The 26,254-nt window shown below is 31.8% G+C and overlaps 1 protein-coding gene across 3 annotated transcripts in view; it reads left to right on the plus strand.

Annotated features, from left to right (window-relative positions):
• Nucleotides 1-26,254, plus strand: part of FAM172A (family with sequence similarity 172 member A) — a 466,248-nt gene that overhangs the window by 55,214 nt on the left and 384,780 nt on the right. For 2 of the 3 annotated variants that reach the window (XM_044662804.1, XM_044662812.1), the window contains exons 3-4: nt 1,802-1,867; nt 8,772-8,963. In XM_044662804.1, coding sequence (XP_044518739.1) covers nt 1,802-1,867; nt 8,772-8,963 — 258 coding nt within the window. The remainder of the gene's footprint in view (nt 1-1,801; nt 1,868-8,771; nt 8,964-26,254) is intronic. The other variant, XM_044662820.1, reaches the window with a different exon arrangement.

The raw sequence follows: 26,254 nt of genomic DNA on the forward strand, positions 1-26,254 counted from the left end.
AGATATTTTCACTATTATGTTTTGCATCAGAACATTTATAGGATTGACATTTTATAATGCATAACCTGAGTATTTCCTCGAGAGTCTGGATTGCAAAACAAAAATGTGCGAGGAATTTTGTTATGAGAAAGCAAGTATATCAGTTTAATTTGAATTCACTGAACATAGTGGACTTCATAGATTTACAGTTAATGAGCCTATTCTCTTAAAGTGTTATATCACAATGGGATTGCAAATGGTTAGAATTGACAGTTGAAAACATGCTGAGATAGGGAAACTTAAAAAAAACTATTGTCTCTCTGGACAAAAGGTACCAGCTGGTAAGGATCTGTGGAGCATAATATTTTATATAATAAATTAACATTCAAGTATAAGATGTGGTATATATTGTATGTTAAAAATAAAAATCTTATTCTTATCTCCTTAAGAGTCATAGAGCTAAGATGTGAACTGTTTCTTTTTAGAGAATGTTTACATACTAAAGCTATTTCACATCCTTTTAAACTAATGGAGAAATACTTGTTTTAAAAATTGTCTCATTAGGTTTTTGTTGTTTGGGGTTTTCTAATTTCTAGGCATTCAGATTATAGAATATAGATGTTTTTTCTTCCTTTTGTTCAGCCTTTTTAGGCCATGTTCTTTAAAAAATGAACAACCAGTGATTCATAACCCGATATTTGGAGTAATAATTTAAAGCAGAGGTGTATAAGATTTTTCCTAGCAGCTGTTTTGGAAAAATAAAGCACAAAAATAGATTCAAGGTCTTGGTGCTGAACCTGAGGGACTCCATGTGCTGGGATACTCATTGGAAAGACTAATGCTTCTCTATCCTGTTCCCCAACTACCCTCACCCCAATCCCAGCCCACAAAGGTAGAGAGGAGCAGGAGCCTGAACTGGACCCAGGGGACAGTTAGAATCTGTCCGGAGCCTATGGAAACTTAATATAACTTGGTCACTTTAGAACTTACTGGAGATGAGTGAGGACTTTCTTTTGGGTCAGCTCTGTCATGAGGATATGATTACCTCTCATGGAATTCTCATAGCAACTAGTACTTGGCAACTATTTCTTCTTCTTCTTGGCTTTGTCTATATGTAGTCTTTTAAAGTCAAAATACTTTTCTACCTTCTGGAGTCTATGAGGATGGCAGAAGCTCTGGGCTTTTTTTCACTAGGCTTTCTTCTTTGGCCTTTAGTTTTACTTCCTTATTTTTCTCAGAGAGAATACTTTTGTTCTCCTGCATGACCCATATTATGCAGTAGCATCCTAATTTCTGTCTTTGCAACTCTTTCTCTTCTATTTCTAATCATGCCTTCCCATGGCTCCCAAACTTTTATTCCTGAAGCCCAGGCAGGTCTAATGTCATTCCTGACTCAGAAAGCTTCCATAGTTCCCTATTGTGTTTGCTCATCCTCACCAGTCTCCATAAAAGGGTTCTCAGTGCCTTGTTAACATGACTGGGGTTCAGATTATGGGGAAAGTTGGGGCAGCATTGAAAATAGGGAAGGAGGGAGGAGAATCTGCAGTTCTTTGCCCTGCTCTACTGTCATTGGGGTTGCTTAATCAAAAAGGTGCAACTCAGATATTCTTGACTTTGATACTGGCTTTTTTCCTACAATTATGTGATAGCTCTTAGTTGTTATGAGTAAAATAAAACCATAGCTATATATTCATAATGCATAGGTTATATACACATACAATCAAATACATGTCTTTATTAAGCAACTAATTACATATTTTGTTCTTGAATGAGAACATATCAGGTCTTGATGGGTTTTTTTTTGTTGTTTTCTTTTTTCCAGATTATTACTAAATATGTATATGAGCTCCTGGAAAAGGATTGCAATTTGAAAAAAATCTCACTTCCAGTAAGTTATTTTTTTCAAGTTATCACTGTTGTTTTTATTTCTAAATATAACTATTATTAAAATTTTTTTAAAAACCTTGTCTACTTTTGAATTTTAAGATTTTATTTATTCATGATACTTAATTCAGACTAGATTTTAACATATAGTACCTGTCAATAATGCTACATTGTATCTTTGGGAAAAGATTACACTGTTAGGGTAAACAGCTTATGTACATTGTAATTTGATATTATCCTCTCTGCTTTTATAAAACATGTGTGGGGGAGTTCTTGTAGATCACCTTTCTTAATTCTTTAATCCAGAGATACCCATGCTTTTAAAAGAATGATAAACATTCAGTGAACATTTGGGGCTACAATTTGCCCCTGTCCTTTTAATTTTTTTTAATTTTAAACATTTATTAATATTCATTTTTAACATATTTACATGATTCATGCTCCTACTTTCCCCTTCACCCCCCCGCATTCCCCCCACCCATGGCCGACCCACATTTCCACTGGTTTTATCATGTGTCCTTGATCAAGACCTATTTCCAAATTGTTGGTAGTTGCAGCCTTTTAATTTTTTTAACAGAAGTATTTTTATGTTTATTTCAAAGGAAGTTAAGAATATCTGTATTCTACATTGCCTTTAGAATGAAAAGGATTTTGCATTGTTATATCATTTCCTGGTTTCTTCCAATTCTTTTATATTTTCTTTCTTTCTTTTCCTTTTCCCACTTTCCTTCCCCAGAGTTCTTTCCAGTTTTGGTTTGATGTGCAATACCACCTCTCACCTTTTGTGAGAATTGAATACTTTTCTTAAATTGTTGCACATTGTTGTACTGCTGAAGAAAGGGCTGGAAAAATCTCTTTTCTATTTTGTAGAAAATTCATGTATCTTTTAAAGCAAAGTATAAAATATAAAATATTATGCACATTTCCTTTTACTCAAAATGAGGAAGTTGGCCTATATGGTGTTTTTTGACATCTTTTCCCATTAATATCTTATGCTGTGACACGGAAAAGTCCTAATAGTAACTGCATTACTCCTATGTATATAGTGTTTTACAACTTACAAAGCATTCTTATGTGTATTTCCTGATTTGATCCTCAAAATAACCTTGCAAGATAGCCAGATATTTTCTCTCTGCTATAGGTAAGGGAATTTGGTCTCAGTGAAGTCAAGAATAACTTGCCTGAGGTTGAAAAGCTACTAAGTTAATAGGTTGGAGACTCAAATCTTTCTATTCTGAACCCAGGCTCTTTCTATTATACCAAACTAATAAATGACGATTTCACTGTTACTAACCTAATACTCTTATGGGCCATTTTATTTTTTTTTAATGTTGGATTAATAGAAATTTAACTTTTTTGTGAAGTACCAAAATTGATGATTTATTACATGTCACAGGGGAAAAGTTTTATTATTGGAATACTTACTAAACTCCTATCATGGACCGTCTTTAAAATTGGGGGATATGAGAGTTTCATAACAATTGTTAGTCTTTCACTCCTAAATTTGATGGCACATTATGGAACTTCCTTGGAAAAGCTTTGTTTCCTATGGGGCTCCAAAAGCTCAAAAAACTACCCCTTAGTTAGTTGCTAGGTTCCTTTTGTCATGCATGTAACTATAGACTTCAGGTTATTCTGAAGTAAATAAAAACCAAATTCTTTCTACACATAAAACACATTCATTTCCCAGCCAGTTTCTCCAAACCTTTTTGTTCATATTCTCACTCTCTAGTTTTAGGCTTTGTTGGCTTTAATCATGAGACTAGGGTTAAATATTAAAGCTGTTCTTCTAAAAGGAAATTTCCAGATTATTGCCACCTTCTTCATTCTTTCTCTCTCCCCAATTCAGTCTGTTCTTTAAAAGATGTGAAAAAAGCACCCATCTACTTTTATTTTTTTCAGTGTCCTGTTTTGCATGATTGAAATATGTGTATATATTCCACTTTGGAGGTTTGTTGAGAATTTACCAGTGTTGTAAGACCTGATTTCTTTAGGTTTATCTTTCTTAAATCAGAACATGTGCTGTTTTTGACTAGCCTGTTACCAATATCCATAATCTAGCACTCACAAATTTTCTTATGCTAAGTTAAATAATTTATTTAAAGGACTTCATGTTGTGCGTTAAAATAACATTGATGATATGTGTAATTATTTTCTAAAGTTTTTAAAAATAAACCCTTACCTTCCATATTAGAATTAGTACTGTGTATTGGTTCCAAGGCAGAAAAGTGAATAAAGACTAGGTAATGGGGGGGGGTTAAGTGATTTGCCTAGAGTCACATAGCTATGAAGTGTCTGAGGTCAAATTTGAACCCAGGATCTCCCATCTTTAGGCCTGGCTCTCAATCCACTAAGCCCCCTGGCTGCCCCTGGTATATGTAATTTTTAAAGTAGAATGAGTATTTGTAGTTTTAAAAGAAAACCTGACATGATTAATGAAAATATAAATCTATAGATGTTAATTTAAATGTAATGTAAGAACCAACCAAATATTAATAGGTTAATGTGCTTTATTTTAGATAACACCTAAAACCAGGGTTCTCTCTATTTTCAAGTTATACATTCTGCTATGCTTATAACAAAAGTAGAAATGAAACCAAATCCTGATTTATTGAGTTTCTAAGATTTAACAAAAATCAATTTTTTCTCCTGAACTGAGAGGTGGGCTTCTGTAGTGGGAGGTTTCTTTAACTTGTATGCTTTTATATGTATATACTGATAATGGTTAGCAAAATCTCTGGTGTAGCTTCTGTTTTTTATGTTAGATGTTTAGAACTCTTTTCTCAGAAAAGCAGAACAGTTGGCTAAGAATCAGTATTATTCCTTTCTCTAAAACTAGATTTAAGCAACTTGGAGCAAATTTTTATTAATTATTCCTTAGACAATATTTTTTGAGAACTTAAAAAATTTAAAAGTAAAGAGCATGAATATGTCCCTTATAATTTTCACTTAAAATTTTACTGGTATGTTATTGGTGACTTATTTCTTGACTTCATATATCCTGCTTATATTCTTTCCCAGTGGCATATTTTCCCCCACCATCACCTGATACAACCATGTTTCTGCTTAAATGAGAGTTCTTAGTTGCCTTTTTAGCCTCTCAGTTCTGCTTGGATATTAACCAGACATTGCATACAGTTGACTAAAGTGAGGCCAGATGTCCCCCATCTCAGGGACTGAATAACACCACTTTTGCTCCATTTTCAGGCCCTGCTGGCTTGGATCATAAGAGACCAGGGCTGGATATTGAACCCGGTCTCCTGAAAGGTAGTGTAGAGTATTGCCACTGGGCCAGTTGGCATGCTTTTCTAGTATGTTTTGATGCTGAATTAAGTTTATAAGAATGCAGTAAATAGTGTTGCTTATGTGAAGGGACATGCACATTATCTTTGGAGTTAAATCCATTGTGATTCATTGTGAGATTTCATATAGTTTGATAATTTAAAAGATAAAAATTGACAATACTGCATGAAATGTTTTTCCCCTCCATAATATATCACATACTAAATTTAAAAACCACCCTGGTTACCAATGAATAGAATAAAACACATTAAAAATTTTTTTTTTTGAAATTTGGTGTCAAACTGAATGAATGCTTGTGAAATAGTAGCTAAAAAATTAGAAATTTTAAATTTACATTATTAACAATTCACTTTCCATTTGTATAGATTATTGACTGAAATAAGGCAACTAAATAACAAGGCTGTAACATTTCATTCATTATATTATGTTCTGGTGAAAAATCAGAATTTATACAGTTTACAACAATTCAAAACTGAATCATTAACATCTACAAAATTGCTCTATGCAGTCTCACCGTGAGTAGAACTAAATATTATTTGAGGTTGGTTTGCCAATAAAGTGAGGTTGTATAAAAGAATGACCTTTATGTTCATTCCTTAGTGAAAGTTTTTTTAATTAATTGCCCTATTTGAAGTTAAATTGGTTGGGAAAAAAGATGGGGCGGGTTCTAAATTTAAGGTTAAGAAATGAAATAAATATTAAATTTTTCTTAGCTAGAAATATTTTATATTATAAAGTTAGTACAATTAACTGTATAGTAAGTAATTGTTAGCAAATTTATTGGTTCAGAGTGCTGTATTAAAATGAGGGGGAAAATAAGTAAGTCTTCTATCATCAGTCATTCCAAAATCATTTTGCTCTCCTTAAATCACGTAGAAGTCATTTTTCACTTACTTTTAATTGTCTTAACTTCATTTACTCAACTAAAATTAACAAGCGCATTTTGACATGGTTACCTTCAAAGATCTTTTTGAGTAATGTTTTAAAAATAGAGCACAATTACATTTTTGTATCCTAAAGAAAGTTAACTGTATTTTTATATTAATCTGATTTTTCTGGACTTCAGAAACTCAACATTATCAGTGTTTGAAAAGTTGATTCAGTGTCCTTTACTCCCCTACTCTCCCCGCAAAATGACACACTATAGTAAAAAACAAAGTGAAAAACAAATGAGAAAGTGAATAGTAGTGGGATCACAGACAAGAATCTTATTGATAATTTCTCTTATTATAGTAATAAGAAACCTTATTGATTTTCTTTAGAGAATTGTTAATATGACTATTTTTTTCATGTTTGATAAGGGAGTGACTAGGAGTGTCTCTTACAAATCTTGACCAATGTATACTGTGAACTGACAGCTATCTTATTTTTACCATTTTTTTATTGCCTTCTAATTCATGCTTATAATCTGTAGGTATGATTTTCAGTAGCAGTCATTTTAATTTTATCTTTGTTTCTTTTGCCGTTATTTTTCATTCTTTTTCCTTGGTATTTTCTTGTTTTCATTCATCCATTTTTATCATCTGCTATTGCTTTGTTGTAGATTTCCAAATGCATGTAAAATTGATGTAATTTTGCTAAGTTTCACGCCTTTATTACTGCAGTTATTAATAATAAGACTACCATTATTCCCCTTTAATATTTCCCATATATGTAGACCTTTACATTCAAATTGCTTTGTGATTATATGCATTTATTAATCATTTTAATATGCTTTCTGAAGTAGGAAAGTATTGTCTCCACTGGTGAGAGGAACATCAGCTAACCTGATTGAAAAAATAATCAGCCTCAGAAGTCAGTGACAAAGCTTGGTTAGAGTCCTGGTTCTATTAGATGCCTTTTTAGACTATATGACTATTTTGATTCTGGATATTTCCCCATATGAGATAATGAAATACTTTATCAGCCCAACATAAATAGTTGATATTTTAAAAATTTTGTCTGTATAGACACTCTATTATAAGACCATCATTGAGAACTGAGGAGATTATTTTTTAATATAACTCAGTTTTCAGCTTTTCCATTCTTTTTTTCTTTTCTTTTCTTTTTTTTTTTTTTTTTTGGTGTCATGATGGTGGTAATGGCAACAAAAGTTTGGAAGCTAAGATTATTTTTGGCCTTTGAAGCTAATCTTTTCTGAAATTTTCTGCTAACAATTCATTGGTATTAGTGAGGAAGTTCAAAAAAATCATGCTATCCAACACATAAATCAGCCTTTCAGAGTTGAAACTTTCCATCAAATTGGGGTTAGTTTTGATTTGTTTGTTTTTAATGCATGAGGTATACCAGGTATGATGACTCTTAAAGTCCACTTCTGTCTGAGTTTATTGTTATTACAAAGTAGTAGCAACTAGTGAAGAAATAACCTTCACATCTCTTGATTTCTGTCTGATATTTTTGAGCACCATTTATGGAGGGAACCTACCATGGATGTTACTACTCCTTAGCAATATAATGAATATTAGTTTTATAGATGTTTATATATATAAGTTGATTCATTCCATAGCTGGTCAGAGGAATCAGTTCATCCACTGAAACAAGAATTAGTTAGGAATGTTTATAGTTAGAATAGGGCATGAAGGAAAGAAGTAATATTCTTAATAATAACTACTGACATTTATATAATATATTAGAGTTTGCATATTATAATTTGCAAAGCTCTTTAAAAGCTTTCTTTATCTTATTTCTCACAACAACTTTGTGTGGTAGGTATTATAATTGTTATATCTACTTTGCCAGTAATGAAACTGAGGTTGAAAGAGGTTATGATCACACAATTAGTAAGTGAGGGGTGGGGATCAGGATTCAAACTTAGTTTTTCTGACTCCAAATCTATTGTTCTTTTCACTACACTACACTTTAAAGTCAGTTTTTATGTTAAATAATACCCAAACCTCAATTTTTACATGGAAAAATTCAGGTTGATTTTTCTTTTGGGTTGATTTATGTGTCACAATATAATTTTCACAAGACTAAGAAATTCCTTTTAGAAATTATCTTCTAACAAAGTAGTCATCCTTCAGAGAATGGTAAGACTAGATGATATGTCAAAAATTTTTTAAATTATTGAATATAACAAATTATAGGTTAATATAATCATAGATAACAAGGGAATAAGTATATGTAATAGAATAGGTTTATCATTTTGATTCATAAATTAATTACTACATATGTTGAGAAATGGATATGGAGAGCATTAAAGAAACTCTATTACATGACAGACCCTTCTTGAGAAGTTTTTAGTAACTTTCTGTTGTTCCATTAGGCATTAGTTACTTTTATAGCAAAAAAAAGATTTGATTTGATTCTCCATCTATAAGCATAGTTCCAAATGGATCTTTTTTCTTGTAGGTTCAAATAAAGTACAACATTTAGGGTCTTGCTTCCTCCTTCATAACATTATACTAAAGAACTTCATTATGTCTTTCTTGTTTCTCAGCTGAAAAATGGTAATTTAAATTTCAGATGAATGTTTTACATTGCTTTGTGATGTCAGTATGATATGTGTATCCTTGTTTCATAATTTATAATAGCAACCATTAAATGTTTTTTGTTTATGAATAAACATAAATTTGTACTCACTATGCAATTCTTTTTAATTACAGGTAGATGCTACTGAAAGTGAACCAAAGAATTTTATCTTTATGAGTGAGGATGCAATGACTAATCCAGACAAACTGATGGTTTTAATTCATGGTAGTGGTGTTGTCAGGGCAGGTCAATGGGCTAGAAGGCTTATTATAAATGAAGATCTGGACAGTGGCACACAGATACCTTATATTAAAAGAGCTATGGATGTAAGTGAAATTATTTCTTTTTTGTTATTTTTAGTTGTTTTACCATGTATTAGAAACTACATCTTCAGTTTCACTCAGATTTGTGAAATGTATGTGCTCAGCATTTTAATATGCCCTGAACTATATTTTAATCTTCAAACTGTAATTAGTTTTCTTACATGAAATATTGGGTTGTGTTATCTTGTTAAACAAAGGAAAAAAGGTAAGGGAATAGGAACTAAAAAAAATACCTTTGGAAAGTTCCCCCTGCAATGAAGTTTTGACATTCTAAATTTTTCTTGTGTTTTTTTTCATCACATTCATCTCCTTGAAATACCAATCAATGAGTAATTTTTTGAACATCACTCATCTAAATGCAGCAAGCATATATTAAGTGCCAGATACTGTACTAGGTGTAGAGAATGTAAAGAGAAAAATGAGGCACTCCCTGCCCTCAAAGAATTTACCTCTTACTGGGAGAGACAGCATTATCTCACAGATAAATACAAAATTGAAAAGAAGTTTGACAACATTGCTATAAGCTTTTCATGAACTGTTGCTCAGTGGAGTTTGAAACTAAATAAATCTTATTCCTTGACAGAAAAATGCAGATCTAATTTTAGTATTTGTACTCTTACTTTAAAAAAAGAGAAGTCATTCTTTAGCATCTTGATTCATTTTTGCAAAAGTCTCACATTTTGCACAAGTCATTAGGAAATGACAAAACAAAATAAAATTGTAAATTATCTGTTTATTTACTCATCTGAAATCAACATTTATAGAAAAGATATTTGTTGTAAAATTCAGATATTTTCTTTGTGTTACATTTAAGATTCTGTTGTTCCATTTTGTCATGCAATTGTTCATATCAATATTTATCTCTTTGTGTTTTGCTGCTTCATTCATAAATTTTGTGAACTGTCAATCTTTTGGGAGGAGTACAAAGCTTATTTTTTTCTGTGCTCAAAGAGGGATTTTCACAGAATAAAGTCAAATTACATCCTATCTTAGAATATGAGCAATCATTTATTTCAGGAATGTTGTATGCATCTGAGGGTCATATTTTATTGGGAAGTGTTTAAGTACTAGTTTTTCATAATTAAAATTGGATAGATATGTTTAAAATAATGCATTTGTTGTTATTTTTATCAATTCTTAAAACTCAAGATCAAGAATCTTTTTCAAAAGAGCAATTTTTTTTTGAGAGCTTAGAGGTTTGTGCCAATACAGTGCAAAATGAATATCTTGATTTGTCTGTCAACTTTTTTTATTCACTACATAAAACAAATGGGTAGAATGAGTTTACTTTTAATTGGACTAATAAAAGTTACAAATTTGGAGTTGAAAATATTTTGTTTGTAAATTAGAAATCATTCTTTATAAGGACATTTCCTGAACAAAACTTTAAAAAAAGACTTAAAAAAAACTTAACAGAGTTCTTAGGAAGCTTACCTTGGCTTCACTGCATGACTATACCCTACAAAAAAAGATAAGCAGTGTGTAAGGTTTCTCTACAGTAAGTACAGTAGGTATTGCTAGCCTTTGGAGTCAATCAGCACTGTGACATATTTAATAATACTATTACTAATTCTGATTCCATGATTGTGAGCTTCTATTATAATTATTCCTTCTTCTTTTTCTCTTCCTCCTCCTCCTCCTCTTCCTCCTCCTCCTTCTCCTTCTCCTCCTCTTCCTCCTCCTCCTCTTCCTCCTTCTTCTCCTTCTCCTTCTCCTTCTCCTTCTCCTTCTCCTTCTCCTTCTCCTTCTCTTTCTCCTTCTCCTTCTCCTTCTCCTTCTCCTCCTTCTCTTCATCTAACCTTTGTCAACAGACACTGATGAGAATTTGATTAAGTATATGTTTTTTCATAGCCCTTCTTGGCAAATCATTCTGATATTTAAGAATGCTTATTGCATATAATAAATTTTGATTGTTAAAAAACCCTTGATTATTTAGTTTATTTAACCAAGCAGTTTTTAATTGTTTAGAATTGAGTCTTTCTTGGTCTAATCTCCCATCACTTATAGATCCTTTTGCTACTTGTTTATAACTAGCAGGAGAACAAGTGAAACACAAGCCATTTTTCCATTAGCCCCTCGTTCAGCTAACAAGTGTTTATTTATTATCTTAAATATGGATTTTTTTCTCTAATTTCTTAAATGTCTTGCCCTTTTTTTAAAAAATTAATTTCAGTAATTAAATTCACCCCCAAATAAACTTTGACCAAAAAAAACCTCTCCTTTCCCCTGGCTACTTAAGAATCAATCATTGCCATGAATACTTATAAAATCTTTGAAAAAGTCACCTATTTAGTCACTCCTTCTTGTTTTTAAGTAAAGAAACTGTTTAAATTTAGAAGTTACAAAATATTGTATCTTACTCTAGGAAATATAAGAAATTCAGTATAGTTTCAAGTAAATTTTGAAGCCTCAGGAGATCATCTTTTTATTGGAGTTTCTATAGTCTAGAAGATTATTATAATGTGAATTGACTTTTGGTTTAGCTATGTTGGCAATTTCAATTTGGTGATTTATATAGTTTTTTAACTTTTTATCTTTGATATTCCTTAGTATCAAGATGATGTTTAGTTTTCACCTGCTAATGCTTATGTACTTGCTTTATAATTTATTGGACTTTTTTGGTTTTATTCACACTGGTTAATAATTCAGTTAATTGTTTACAGGATAATAAACACTTTATTTCAAAAAGTGATCAGAATCGTTAGAGGTTGTCACAAAGGAACAGAGTATGATATTTTACTACTATTCTGGTTTAGTGTATTTTTTTTTAATATCTGTCTCTTAACTCATAATCTCTGTATTCAAAGTCCTTTGCAGATTAAACACAAGATCATTTTGACTCTAAATAATGAAGAAACCAGAATATGACTAAGGTGATCATGTGGAAATTTCAGTAGAAATCTAGGGAGTAAATATGAATGCCAAGCAAGAAAATAGAAATACTTATCTATATGAGGCATTTACCTTACAATTATTTACTAGAGTGATGATACCTGATAATAATAGTCAAGCAATAATTTAATAAAAGTTAAAGTCAAGGTTAAGTAATTACATATACATAGTTCCAAACATAGGTTGAATGTGATGAGAAGACAATGTTTCATGGTCAGGAGTCATAAAAACTGGATAGTTCTTTAGATTCTTTTAAATCTGATTTGGTAATAATAGGTTTATAAATATAGTGACTTTCAATAACTACCAGAAAGAATTTATTTAGTTTAGAACATGGGTTCTCTTAGTAATATTCTGGCACTGATAACCATTCCTTAAGATAGATTTACTAAATACACATATACATATATTTTTATTACTATATTTGTGTATAAATCTATACGTGTATATTTGTGTTCATTTTATATATGTATATATGAATATATGAACATAAACCTCTAAAATCCTTTATGATACATCTATCCTACATTTAAGAACAATATTTAATAAAATGAAAAATTTCTGTTTAAAATATTGGGGACTTATAAAAATCTTAGAACTGAATCATTTTGACGTAAATTTTATAAGTTTAGCAATTCAAGACAAAAAATTAATCTTAACTCATAACAAATGTTAATTAAAGAAAATAGAAGTTATTACATAATAGAGTTCATAGATTGTTCAAGACATGAATCCTAGAAAAGGTTAAAAGCTTAGCATATTACTGAACTGACAGGGTATATAAACCCACACCAGCCCCTATGCCAGTGAAGGAAAACAATGAGATGACAGCTCTTGTGTTTGGAGAGAGGTTGTTAACGACAGCTTATTCCTTTATGATTTCAACTCTTGACAGAAGACAGGTCTGCTTGTTGCATCATGGCAGATGTATCATTACCTTCTGGCCCTGTCATGACTGAATTGGAAAAAACCCACTTGCAGTTCTGAAAATCCAATTACTTTCAGAAATTTTGGGTACCATTTCTAAGATAGATGTGAATGAGTCTTTCTATGATAGCTGTTGGCCTCTCCATATCCATCATTGTTATGTACTTTGGAGTTGAATGAATTTTGCAATGAATTTTGAGTTAATTATTTGTTTCAAATCTTCTTATGCTTTAGCATATACGTACATAATAATTTATAACAACATGTATTAAATTGTTCCCTTGACACCGACCTAACTGAAATATTATTATAAGATTTCTCTAATGTACAGGACATAAAATAAAGATTTTGAAAAGAAGAATAAGGCTTTTTCATTAAAAACTACAAGGAGTGGAGAGAGAGCTATATGTAATATTAAAATATTTGGGGATGATTTTTAAGTGAAAATATTGCCTTGTACTTTTTATAAATTTTTATAGTTTTCTATTATATGCATATCCAAATTATACATTTTTCTTTCTCATTTATTGGATACCTAGAAGTGACTCTAGAGAATTAGAAAAGAAAAAGAGGGGGTGTGGATTTTTGAAAGTATGTCAAAAGCCTTGGGGTTTGCATAGTATGATCAGAATTTCAATGGAGGTTGAGATGAGTTTAAATGCATAGACAGTGAACAAAAAAATCTTGTTTAATTTCTGTCATGTTGTTCTTTTTTTAGTCACTCTGATGTCTTTTTCAAATCTGCTTTACTCTTGAGCTTTGTGCTGCTATATCCAAGTTCTAGTTTTTCTTCTTTGTATTTCGTTTTAACTGCTGATCCCCTTTCTGTGGTGTTGCTTCCTTTAATATCAGCTGAAGCGGTCTGAATTGCTGAATCAAAGCTGTTTTGGAAGAGAGACAGTGTTTAAGATTGTGCAGGGTGAGATTCTCTGGGTAGAAGGTAACACTTCCTGCAGTTATAATCAATGCACTTGACACTTTCAAAGGCAGGAGAAGCCATGACTTGCTCAGGGGTTAAACTTTTAAAATAACTTCCCTAGGGAAAAATGCCATCAATAAAATGGAATAATTAGTTGAAGATTCTTGGGTAGCCTAGATTTATAAAGAAAAGATTAGAGGATAGGTCAGGTTTGCATTACACTCTTGCTTTTCTTTTCCTTTGTTGTGTTTTTTTTTTTTTAGCCTTTATGCTTTTGTTAATTTTACATGGATCTTAAAACTCAGTCATTTCTGGTATTTTTTGAGCATGTGATTTAGTTGATTACAAACTTAAAAAATGAGAGATGCACTAAATCATCAAAACAGCTATTGTTAATAGAACACTGACCCTTTTATCCAAATTTAATGGTCTTTGTATGACCAATATTTTACATTCTTATAAAAATAAATAGGTAGCATTTTAAAGAGTGTGGTTGTCACAGAAAGTGAATTTATAACACAAAATCACAGTAGCATTCTAATTAAGTCATTCAGTTACTTTTTATACTTCCTGATAGATTGTATAAGTAAGGTTTATCAGAAATATTTTAATTACAAATTCTGATTGAAAGAATATTTTCCATATTGAGCATAAATATGTAGAGTATAAATAAATGCTATATAAAGTATAAATTTGAAGACTAAAATATGTGAATGGATGTAGTTTGAAAAAAGTTTTATATATTTTGTAAATGTATTACTTTGTAATTTTTACAGTGTTTGCAACTTACATTTTCTTTAAGTAAAAGGCATTCCAGAGAGTAATTCTGGACAGATACAACATGACTGTCTAGATTAAAGAAATATCATCTATTTAACATTAGTAATTTGTGATAATTAAGATACTCAGAAATCCAATAGGAAATTTTTTAGGTTTATGTAGTATATGTATTAAAACTCATCTATGTTTTATGTAATTAAAAAAACCTTACCTTCTGTCTTAGAATCAATAATGATTCTAAAGCAGGAAGCAGTAAGAGCTGTGCAATGTGAGGTTAAGTGACTTGCCCAGAATTACACAGCTAGGAAGTGTCTGAGGTCAAATTTGAACCTAGGACCTCTCATCTCTAGGTTTAGCTCTCAAACCACTGAACCACCTAGCTGTCTGTAATTTTTTGAGCCATACTTATTAATCTCTTTGCTTTTTTAGCTATTGTATACTAAGATTTTATATTAATGCCTTAAGATTTTCAGAATGCTTTACATAATCTTATTTGAGCCTTACAACAAATTTATAAGCACTATAGATATTATTTTTTCAAATGTTTTATTGATGCTTTTGTTTTTACTTTATAGTCAGTTCTGTAAATATGCCCCTCTCCCTGTATAATTCAGGATTGAACCATCCCCCTTTAATAAAGAAAAAAATAATTGGAAATACCAGGTATAGTTACTATGTTTCACAAACATAAATAATATTCTCTGCTGAATGCCCCCATCTCTCAATCAGGAGAAGTAAAAATTATTTTATTTCTCATTTTCTAAGGCCATGATTGCTTCTTTAGTTTTTTTAGTTTTTTAGTTTTTTGCTTTCAATTCCTGAGTTGTAGTAGTACATTTTAGTTATTGTTTTCATTTACACATTTATTGGTATAGAAATTGTTCTTTTGGTTCTGCTTATTTCACTCTATATTGTTTAATACCAATTCCCCCATTCTTCTTTGAATTCATAAGATTTTAGATTTAGAGCTGGAAGGGATCTCAAAGTCATCTATTCCAATCTTTTCATTTTACAAATGAGAAAACTATTATTTGCCTGAAGTCTCATAGTAAGTAGCAGAGCCAGGCTTTGAACCGAAGTTCAAAGACTCCATATCGAGTGCTATGTTCTTTCTATTCCATAACTTTATATCCCTTTATGTTTTCCATTTCTTATTGCAAAATAATATTCTATTATATTGAAATACCCCTGCTTTTTTCCTAATTGACTCACATCCAGTTTGTTATTGGTTTGTTTTTATTGTTTTCACAAAGACTATACTCCAAATATTTTGGTATATGTTGGAACTTTGTATTTTTCTCTGACATTCTTGAAATGTATATCTAGTATTAGGATCACTGGGTTTTAGGAGTGAACAACTTGGTTATTTTTTTCTTGCTTAATTCCAGAAGGATAGTCAAGCAATTGCACTAATTCTCAAGGCCACTAATAATATATGCCTTTCTTCCCATAGCCCTGCCAACAATAACTGATGTCATTTTATGTCATTTTTTCCAGTTTCTTTAAAATTTTTTTTTGTTTTACTAATTTTATTCAAATCAATTTTTTCTTTCTTTCTTTCATTTTCTCTCCCCTTTGGAAAAAATAGAAAAACAAAGTACTTAAAATGAATGTGCATAGTCAGACAAAACAATCCTGATACTGACTAGATTAAAAAAAATGTACCAGTATGCACCCTGAGTTCATCTCCTCTCTGCTAAGTGATGGGGGTTGCTTTTCCTTTTAGCAATATTAATGTTAAAGTTGTCCTGGTTTTGCTCACTCTTTCATCAGTTTGTGTTTTCCAGGTTCCTCTTTCTTGAGAATTTATTAATATAGAGTAGTATTCCATTACATTCTTATACCTTAATTTGTCCAGCCATTTTCCAATAGATGGATATTCCCCTTAAATTCCAATTTTTTGGCTTTACAAGAACTGATAGAAATTTATACATATATATATATAATTTTACATATATATACATATAAAATTTTTATCACACACACACACATATATGTGGATCCTTTTCTTCTTTCTTTGATTTCTTTGGGGCATAGACCTAGTAGTGATATCCATCTTTCCCAATTAATTTCCAGGGTCTAAAGTGATTCTTCAGAGTTGTTTTAATTAATTAGTGTTTCTCTTAGCATGTTTTCAAATAGTTGTTTATAGTGAGACATTCTTCATTTGAAAACTGTTCATATCATTTGACTACTTATCATTTGGGGAATTGCTCTTAGTATTTTTCATTTGGGGTAATTTCTTTATATGATTTGAATGTTAAACTTTTATTAGTGTTTAATGTAGATTTTGCATTTTTTTGCATTCCAAGGATTCTTTTTTGTCTCCTCAGTAATTTTCTAATGCAAATACTTAGCACATATTGTAATCCCCATTTTATAGATCAGAAAACTAAAACTCAGAGAGGAGGAAGTGACTTGTCCATGGTTATAACAATTAAGTATCAGAGGTTGGGTTCCTAATAAGTGAGTCATATTTTTTTGACCAAGTATAGGACTTTCTTCATTATGCCAGCTTGTGTTTCTTAGATAACTTCACATTCTTCCTAGGTATATGAATGTTATGACCTAAGGAAAGCAGAGAACAGAGACATGAACAGGTATACCTGAGGTGCTATAGCAGATTGCTTCCTAAAAGTGAACAGAGGATATCAATATCTTACCCTCCTTACTGCCACTTTTAGAATCAGTTCTTATCACCTCATAGGTTATAAGCTTGTTTTATTTTTTTTGTGACTCTTAATTGAAAAGAGCTAGATCTATTAGGAGATACTCCTCAGGATGAGAGTGTAATATCTAGAAACTAAAGAAATTTGCCTGTAGTACAGATAATTATTAGCAAGCATTTATTTATAAATACAAATGTCAAGTCAAAGAGGGTGTGTCTCACAGTATTTAAATTCATCTTATAGATACTTCCTGTCTGATACAGATACATCTGCTGAGTGAGAGTGCCTTCTGTGAAAGGACAAAACACAGTGTACTCTTATTTCTGTTTAGAGCTTGGGAATATGTTGTTAGTAGTCAGGCTTTAATATTTCACATAATAGAAGATTGTATATTTTTGAAAGAAGGGGAAATGATTTCTAGTTTTTATATTCTACAAGCTCTTTTAAGAGGAAAAAATTGTTCTGTATAAATAAGGTCATATGTGACCTTATTGAATCTTAGTTGATTATCTGTTTTTAACAGGAGAAACAGATTACATAATTATTAGGTGGTATTATAAACCTTTAGGAAATTTAGCTAAGATCTTTTATAGTCACATGTGATTTTTTATTATACAATTTCTTTCTATTAGAATCAGGGCACTTTAGTCCCATCATGAAGAAAACTATTATATTTGCAAAATTTATTTGTTTTCTTTATTCTTTAATATGACTTGATAGGTATTTGAATACAATGCAATTTAAAAAATTTTAAGGGATCATACATAAAATAGAACATTTAAAAACAATTCCTTTATGGCAGGATGACTTAAATGACCTGTCATCTTAGTGGATAAATGTAGATTTTAAATAGTCAATATAAATTAAGTAATTTATATATGTGTATGCATCTTTATTGTAGTGTAGCTTAAGTATATGTTATCCAAAAAGTACTTTATAATTAAAAAAATCACTTGGCTGTTAAGGATTAATTGATTAATTCTGTGTGCATTTTATTAAAATATTTCTCTCTTTTGGAATAGATATGTGTGTATGTGCAAATACACGTGGATGTTATGATTCCAAATTGCCAACACAGTGTTGATTTTTTTTAAATGAACTATTACTTAAAAGAGTTATCAATTCAGTAGGGAAATGAGTCCTTGCTTATTCATACCATGAGCTGCATATTTGAATAAAATTATCTTTTGCTTACTATGAATTGGTCTTAAAATATTTGAAAGAATATTCATGCACAGAAATGCATGTCAAGAATTTTTGTTAATTCTTTAAATAGTTCAACATAGTTCTTAGTTTGCATTTTCTGTAATAGTAAGGAAATAAGTTTTCATGCAAATTTACTTGGAATTAGCCTTTGAAAATATGCAGCCTTTTGAATATCATATGTTGTTTTTGATCAAAAACTTTAAAAAGTTAAATAGTTCTATCAGCATCAACTAAAACTGTTGGTAATTGTCTTTTTTTCTTGAAATTAACAAATGATAACATCAAAACCTCACTAGTGAGGTGTACAGTAGGTCATTTGCTGCTGCAAGGCATTTTCTCTCCCTCCAGGATGCTCTTGTTTAGTTTCGCTTCACTTTCTGCCTGTGGCACTGAATGGTGAAATTCAGACATGTTCTTCCCCTCCAAGGAATCTCTAGGGTGGAGAATAACTTATACAAAATTAATAAATGGTGTTGCTTTTTCATTATCGCCCATCTAAGGCAATTTGCAATGTTCCCTTTAGAAAAAAAATTGGGTTGCATAGAATGCACTTTCAGCAGTATATTAACAGATCGAAAGCTATATATTCTCAGCTTTAAGGGGGAAAAATATATTTGAGCATAGGAGTGTACTAGAAATGATTAACAACTAATTCCTGATACAATATTTTCACAAAATTTTCATCTCTAAGTTTTTGCTATATTAAAAAAAAACAAAAAACTATTATATAATTGAAAAATACAAGAGTTGTAGTTTCTCTCATCTTTGGTGGCTGAAATGTTGGTTATTTCTCTAAATTAAAGTCATATTTAATTATATTACTAGAAGTAAAAACTCAGTTTGGATTGACAACTTAAAAATATTATTTTAATAGTCTAGGTCTTTTTGCTTAGTTGTATTTTGCTGTAACATTTTAGAAAAACAATGCTCTTGAAAAAAATTGGTACAAATAGTCTTAAACTGCTATATTGTACATTATTTGATGCCTCAGTCTGAAAATACTATATAGGCAATGAGATTTAAGATTGCTTTTGAGAAGAGGATGGATAATGATCTTGGATGTAAATAATTCCTTGTCCATGAGGGAAAACAATTTAAAGGTGCATTTCAATTTTTGGAGGGTGATTAGTTTTAATTGCTTTTCTGAAAGCCTGATGTTGTTTTTTGAGCTTTGTATTGCCTCCGTGCAATGGTTCTGTCCTTTAATCTAAATATATTTGAATTGTTTTTGGCTTTGGATGTGGTTGAAATGATTAAAAATAATCTTAAAGCTTGCATTACCTTTTAAAGACATTACAGAAGTAAAATTGATAATTTGGGGTGTAACATTTTGCTTAAACAAAAAAGACCTTAAAGAAATAGTAACCCATGCACAATGTGCTATATGTAGAGGGCTTGCTCTTTTCTGCGATCACTCAGGAGCACTTCCTCTCCAAAGGGTCATTCATCTGGATCTGTCACTATTTACAGTAGATCTGATGGCAGTTCTCTCCCATCTTTTAGTTCATTCTTTCTCTTCTCTCAAGGATTTCAGTATTGGCTCATAGCTTCTTCCAAATCTCCCTGATGTTTGCTTTTATATTTGAGGACTTCAGTATATGTATTGATGTTTCCTCAAATGTTCTGACTTTTTTGTTCAACAACCTTCTCAAAGCCTGTGACTTTTACCTTCTCTCCATCTCAGTTACACAGAGTAAAGGTTGAACTCTTGGTCTCATCATTACTTATAAGTATTTTACTTCCATGATCAGGAACTCTGAAATTTTTCTGACAACCTTTTATCATTCTACCTCTGCCTATATCTTACTCCTCCTGAATCTATTCTTTGTTCTCACTGTAAACTCAAGTTCCACCGTTCTTCACCAGTCTTCCAAGCCATTATATCTTCTCTGCCTTTACTTTCTTCCCTTGAAGTGCTAAGTCACTCTGTTGAAGCTGCTCTTTCCAAAGTTTCCTTAAAATGACAAATCTCATAGCTTTTTCTCAGTCTTCATCCTTCTTGACCTCTGAACATTTGATATTGTTGACTTGATCCCATTGTCTTGGGTTATCTGTGGAAAATGAGTTTTTGTCATGCTGTTCTCTCTTGTTCTTCTCTTACCTTCATGGCTGTGTCATCTCTTTCTCTCTACTCACATAAAAAAACATCTTTCCCTTCAAAACTTTCCCTCTTCCTTAGTTCTCTATTTCTCATAGAATATAGCTCTCCTAGAAAGCCAAGTTTTTAACTTCAAATTCCCTTCTCCCCATATCCAATAGTTGTCACATTTTTTGACTTTTCTCACTATAATATCTCTAAGCATCCATCACCTTCTCTCCATTCATATATCACACCGTATTGCCTCTTTTCTGAATGATTGCAATAGCTTCCTAACAGGAAATCCCTACCTCTATTCTTTGCCATCCTTCACAAAATTACCAAGATGATATTCCTCAAGTAAATATCTGATCACTTCTTTGCTCAAGAAACCCTAATGGTCATCTGTTGCCCCTAGGATAAAATTCAGACTTTTCAATTAGAGATTTGAGGTCCTTTACAGTCTGGACACGTTCTGCCTTTCAAGGCTTATTGTACCTTACTCTGTATTCCAGCTACACTGATCCACTTATTTTCCAGAATGATGTTCCATGTCCCTTTTCTGTACCTTACAGGCTGTACCCAATGTGTAAAATATAGTTGCTCCTTATTGATGCTTAAGTCAATGGTTACCTCCTAACCATGCTGACACACCTAGATGCTAGTGCATTCTACCCCAGAAATTACTTTGTATTTATTTGCTTTTTCTCTCCTCAATACAGTGTAAGCCTATTAATAACGAAGATAGTTCTGTATATTCCTTTTTAATATATAACATTTAGCACAGTGCCTGGTACATATTAGACATTTAATAAATTCTTATATAATGGAAGAAGGTTGGTTTTAAACTTAGGTAAATTATATATACGTGAGCCAAGTATTATTAATTCTATATAATACTTTGTCACATTGATAATTAAGTTTGACCATTTGTAACTGATTACTTTTGCCATTGAAGACTGGATAGGAGTGATAAAGGCTTGTTGAAATAAGTGTTTATTGATGAAATATATAATACTTTTCATAAACTATGCTATTATAGTTCTCTCTGATTATCTGCAATAGTGGAGAATAATAGTGATTTGAATAATACAAAATTTAGATACTACTATATTTTGTATTTTACTTTAGAATGAACTTTTCTACTTATACCTGGGAATACCATTTCACAGATACTTGTTAAGCTATATACTTTATGTAGAGTACTGTATGAAGGCCTGTATAACATAAAATTTAAATGATATATTCTTTCTGTCCTCATAGTACTTACTGTTTACTTACTTAGTGAGTCTGTTACATGCAAATAATTACTTTGACTTTGATGTTTTTATCATTTATAAATACATGGCGAAGTCAGACCAACTATAGGTAAACAGAGAGATGCCCTCTTCCCTTCTCCCCAACAAACTCCTCCCTACTCTGTTCTGTTGACTGGAAGTCAAATATAATAATCTCTTAATTAGCGTACCTCCTGGCCCAGATGAACTACTTTCTTTTGGTCAGAAGATTACTGGAATATATGACTCCTAAGTCAATGTGAACAATATTTGAAAGATTCAGGAGAGTTACCACAAGATGAAAAAAGTACAATTATCCTGATTTTCAAGAAGAATGAGAGCAAAATCTGCAAACTATAGGCCAGTGAGCCAGGTTTAAGTTCTCCTAATAGTTCTAGGATAGATCATTAAAGAGATAGTTGGCAAACATTTAGAAAAATAAACTATTATTATAAAAGGGTCATTGTGTATCTTAATTGACAACTGGTCAGATCAGACCAGTTTTTAAAGTAATAAAATAACACATGAGGTTAATGCTTTGAATATAATTTACCTAAATTTTAGTAAAACATTTGATAAAATATGTATTAGTTGGTAATATAGTCAGATGGATTCAGAACTTTTTGGAAGACTAGACTCACAGAGTCATTAGTGGTTTAAGGTCATTGTGGCAGGTGCAGTACTCCAGGAGATCTAAGAGTTAGGGATCAAAAGAATCTTGGCAAAATCTAATCAGACAAAATTGAGTAGGTATAAATGTACAGTTTGCACTTTGGTACAAAATATCAATTTAAAAGTGCTAGATATTGGGAAGTTTGGTTAGAAAGTTGTTCTGAAAAATCTGGGAGTTTTTTAGTGGACTACAAGCTTACTGAGCCAGTAGATGTGGCAGCCAAAAAAAGCCAATAGGATCTTGGGCTGGCTGCTTTGAATTTCGTACTCTTCAGGAATAAGGTTGTAATAATGCTGTTATACTGTGCCCTCATCATATCTCAGCGAAGTTATTAGCTTCATTTCTAAAAAACATGTTTTCAGAAAGGTATCAGTAAGTTGAAATGTCTAGAGGAAGACTGATCTTTAAAGTTTTTCATTCCATTATACATGATGGTTATTAAAAAATATTGTTTAGCCTGGAGAATAGGAGACTGAGAGTAGTGGACATGATAACTTTGTTAAAATATTTGAAGAGCTCTTATGATATGAAGTAAGGAATAGATTTGGACTCTCTGGTCCAAGAGGCCATGGGTAGACGTTGGAAAGAGGAAAATTTTAGGCTTGATATCAGGAAAACTTTATGATGTCAGAACTGTTCAAAAGTGGAATGGCTTGCTTCTAAAGGTAGTGGGTTCTTCAGACTTGGAGGTCTTAAAGGAAAGACTAGATAATCATTTGTTGTATATATTATAGGGTGGATTCTTTTGTCTGTGAATTGCTAAGGTCCCTTTGAATTCTCAAATTCTATGATTCGTATTCTTTTAAGACCAGGCACCACTCGTGTTACCTGGTGTGATTGATGGAAGATCTTTTGGTTTAAAATAATCTTTCTGATAGCTAAAATTGAAGGTATAGAAGAAATAGAATACTTCTTGGCCTTTTCTGCTAAAGACTTAATAAACAGATAGTAATTATGCCAAAGTAAATTAAAAAATCAGGTGAGGTGAAAGTCAAAAGAATTAAGGGAAGATTTACCCAAGGTTAGGAACAACGATCTTAACTACTTTGAAATGACTAAAATTAGTGATTCACTTGATTATATCAGCATTTTTGATAGCTATATTTTATGAGATATAAAAAAAGAAGGGGGAAAAAAGCTCTTGATTTTCTAGGAAGCCAGCTATTGATTAATTTTAAATTAGATAATGTAATTAAATAATATTTTAAAGAAGTTATTCTTCATGAAATAATGAAGAGCAAAATGAGCAAAACCAAGAGAACGTTGCATATGTTAATAGCAATATGGTTTGAAGAATAACTATGAATAACTAAGCTTTTTGGAGTATTATGATATTTAAATTAACTATAAATGACCTATAAAGGAAAATGCTATCTACCTTTAGAGAAAGATAAATAGTAATATACACAGTTGTGTGTGTGTGTGTGTGTGTGTGTGTGTGTGTGTGTGTGTGTGTGTGTGAGAGAGAGAGAGAGAGAGACAGAGAGACAGAGAGACAGAGAGAAATGATTGAAATGATGGCCTTCTATAGTGCAAAGTCAGGAGGGAGAGAGAGTGCTCTGGACTTAAAATGTAACAAAAAATAAATTTAAAAAATTACATTTGAAAGAACACTGGTTAAGAATTTGGGAGACTGAGGTTCTAGTCCCAATCCTTTCACTAATGTGATGTTTGACTTTTTTTTTTTTATTTTTTATCCTGGGACTCCATTCTAGGAGCATAGGGCCACAACCAGTAGGCAATGGGACACACAGTCGCTCAGGGTCACCCAGCTGGGAAGTGTCTGAGCCCAGACTTGAACCTAGGACCTTTCGTCTCTAGGCCTGGCTCTCAATCCATTGAGCTAGCCCAGCTGCCCCTACTTTAGGTTGCAGTTTCTTTAGCAGATGTAGTTTTTTTTTTTTTTTTTTTTTTTACAGGGTGGGGTTGCTAGCCCCACGCCCAACCCTCCTCCTTTTTTCATCTTGGCTAGGAACCCTCCTTGGCCCAGGAGTGGTAAGGGTGGGCAGTAGGGGTCAAGTGACTTGCCCAAGGTCACACAGCTGGAAGTGTCCGAGGCCGGACTTGAACCTAGGACCTCCAAGTCTCTAGGCCTGGCTCTCAATCCACTGAGCCACTCAGCTGCCCCAAGATGTTTGACTGGGCAAGTTAATTTATCTCTGTATGCCTTATTTTCCTTATTGGTGAAACTTAGGAACATGGATTTTCTGAGTTTTCTCCACATTCCTACATTCTATAATTGGTTGCAACCAGATCAGTTTTGTGGGTCAGAGTGTAGTTATATTTAGAATTTCTTTTGCTTTATGCAATGAATATTTCAGTAGAATTTTTAAAAAGCCAACCTTAAGAAAGATATGTTTTTGAGCACTTGTTGGCACAACATATCAGTCATGGACAGTATAAAAGTAGAATAATGTAGACTTGGTTTTTAGGAGTTTATAGTCTGATAATATAATATAGATTTTTTATCTTCACTTATCCAAGAAAGGGCTCCTTTCCTATGAGAATTTAATTTAAACCTCTTGTCCTTGCAATGATTATCCATGGCTAGTTCTTAGAATGAAATAAGCAGCTATTGAGAATTATAGTGTGAGTTATCTAAGATACTATATTTGCAACAATTAAAACTCAGCAAACTGTCTTTTACTTTTAAAATTACAGACTAGCTTTAATTAAACCAATAGTGAACCACAATCTTAACCTAGATATAAAGGAGCTTTATACAAATTATTCAGTTTACCTAAGGATTACATTTATGATTAAGATGTACATGTGGTTATTACTAAAGAGAAGAATAATGGTTTGAATTTTTTTAAAAAGAGAAATAAGGAAATGAAATGGTTTATCAGTAGTTAGTCCTCTTAGTTACATTTTTAAAAAAAGACAAAAAGGAATAGTTTCAGGTCTTTTTGAAAATTAATGAGAATAATATACTTTCTTGATTCCCTTTTCAAGCTATCCAGGCGATATATGAAACCATCATGTGTCTTTTTTTTACTGATGACTGGCCTCCTTTTGTTATGATTTTGTAGGATTCAGCCTATCCTATCGTTTTCAAGTTCTTTTTTATAACAGTACCCTCTTATTCTCTTAAAATTTTTTGTCATTCCTCAATCAGAACTTTTATTTATATGAATTATATCAATATTTATCGTATTTGAAATTAAAATGTCTTAGTATTATTTTGAAAAGTTTAGATGTTTAGACTTTTTTGAAAGAGTCTTGAAAAACATCTAGTCCTTAGACTATATTTTGAGAACTACTGCCCTTTCCTAACGATCTAGGAGACAGGTAAACTGCCTTAATGGTTCAGGTTCTATTTTAGCAAAGGCCATCAGACTCCAACTACCTACATTGAAAGTCTAGGAATCTCACCTCTTTTAGTCAACCAAGGTGATCAAACCCAGTCTTTTGGGGCTGACCCACCCAGCATATCTCCTGATAAAGCTATTGTTAAAGAATTGGACTGAATTATGGACCATTTTTAACCTGATTCCTATGTTTTTGGTGGAAATCTGTCAAAATTCTTGAGGGCTGCAAACTGAGCATTTGACAAATTGATTTGTGTTCAGATCATTCAACCATTTTGCAGCTGCTTTTTCTAGAGGGAGACCTTTTGTTTCCTATATTCTCTCCAAATCCCATCTTCTGATTTGGATCACAAATTTATAATTCGAAGGAACCTTTGAGGTTATCTAGCCTAGGGCAGACAGATGACAATTGAGGTACAGAAAAATAAAACCACTACTGCTTGCTTAAGGTTAAGATGGTCAGTGAAGGAGCCATGATGTGTCTGAGGAGGACCTTGATTTCTTTCTTTCTTTCTTTCTTTCTTTCTTTCTTTCTTTCTTTCTTTCTTTCTTTCTTTCTTTCT

Source organism: Gracilinanus agilis, chromosome 1 (genome assembly GCF_016433145.1).
Source record: "Gracilinanus agilis isolate LMUSP501 chromosome 1, AgileGrace, whole genome shotgun sequence".
In the NCBI taxonomy this organism is placed as follows: Eukaryota; Metazoa; Chordata; class Mammalia; order Didelphimorphia; family Didelphidae; genus Gracilinanus; species Gracilinanus agilis.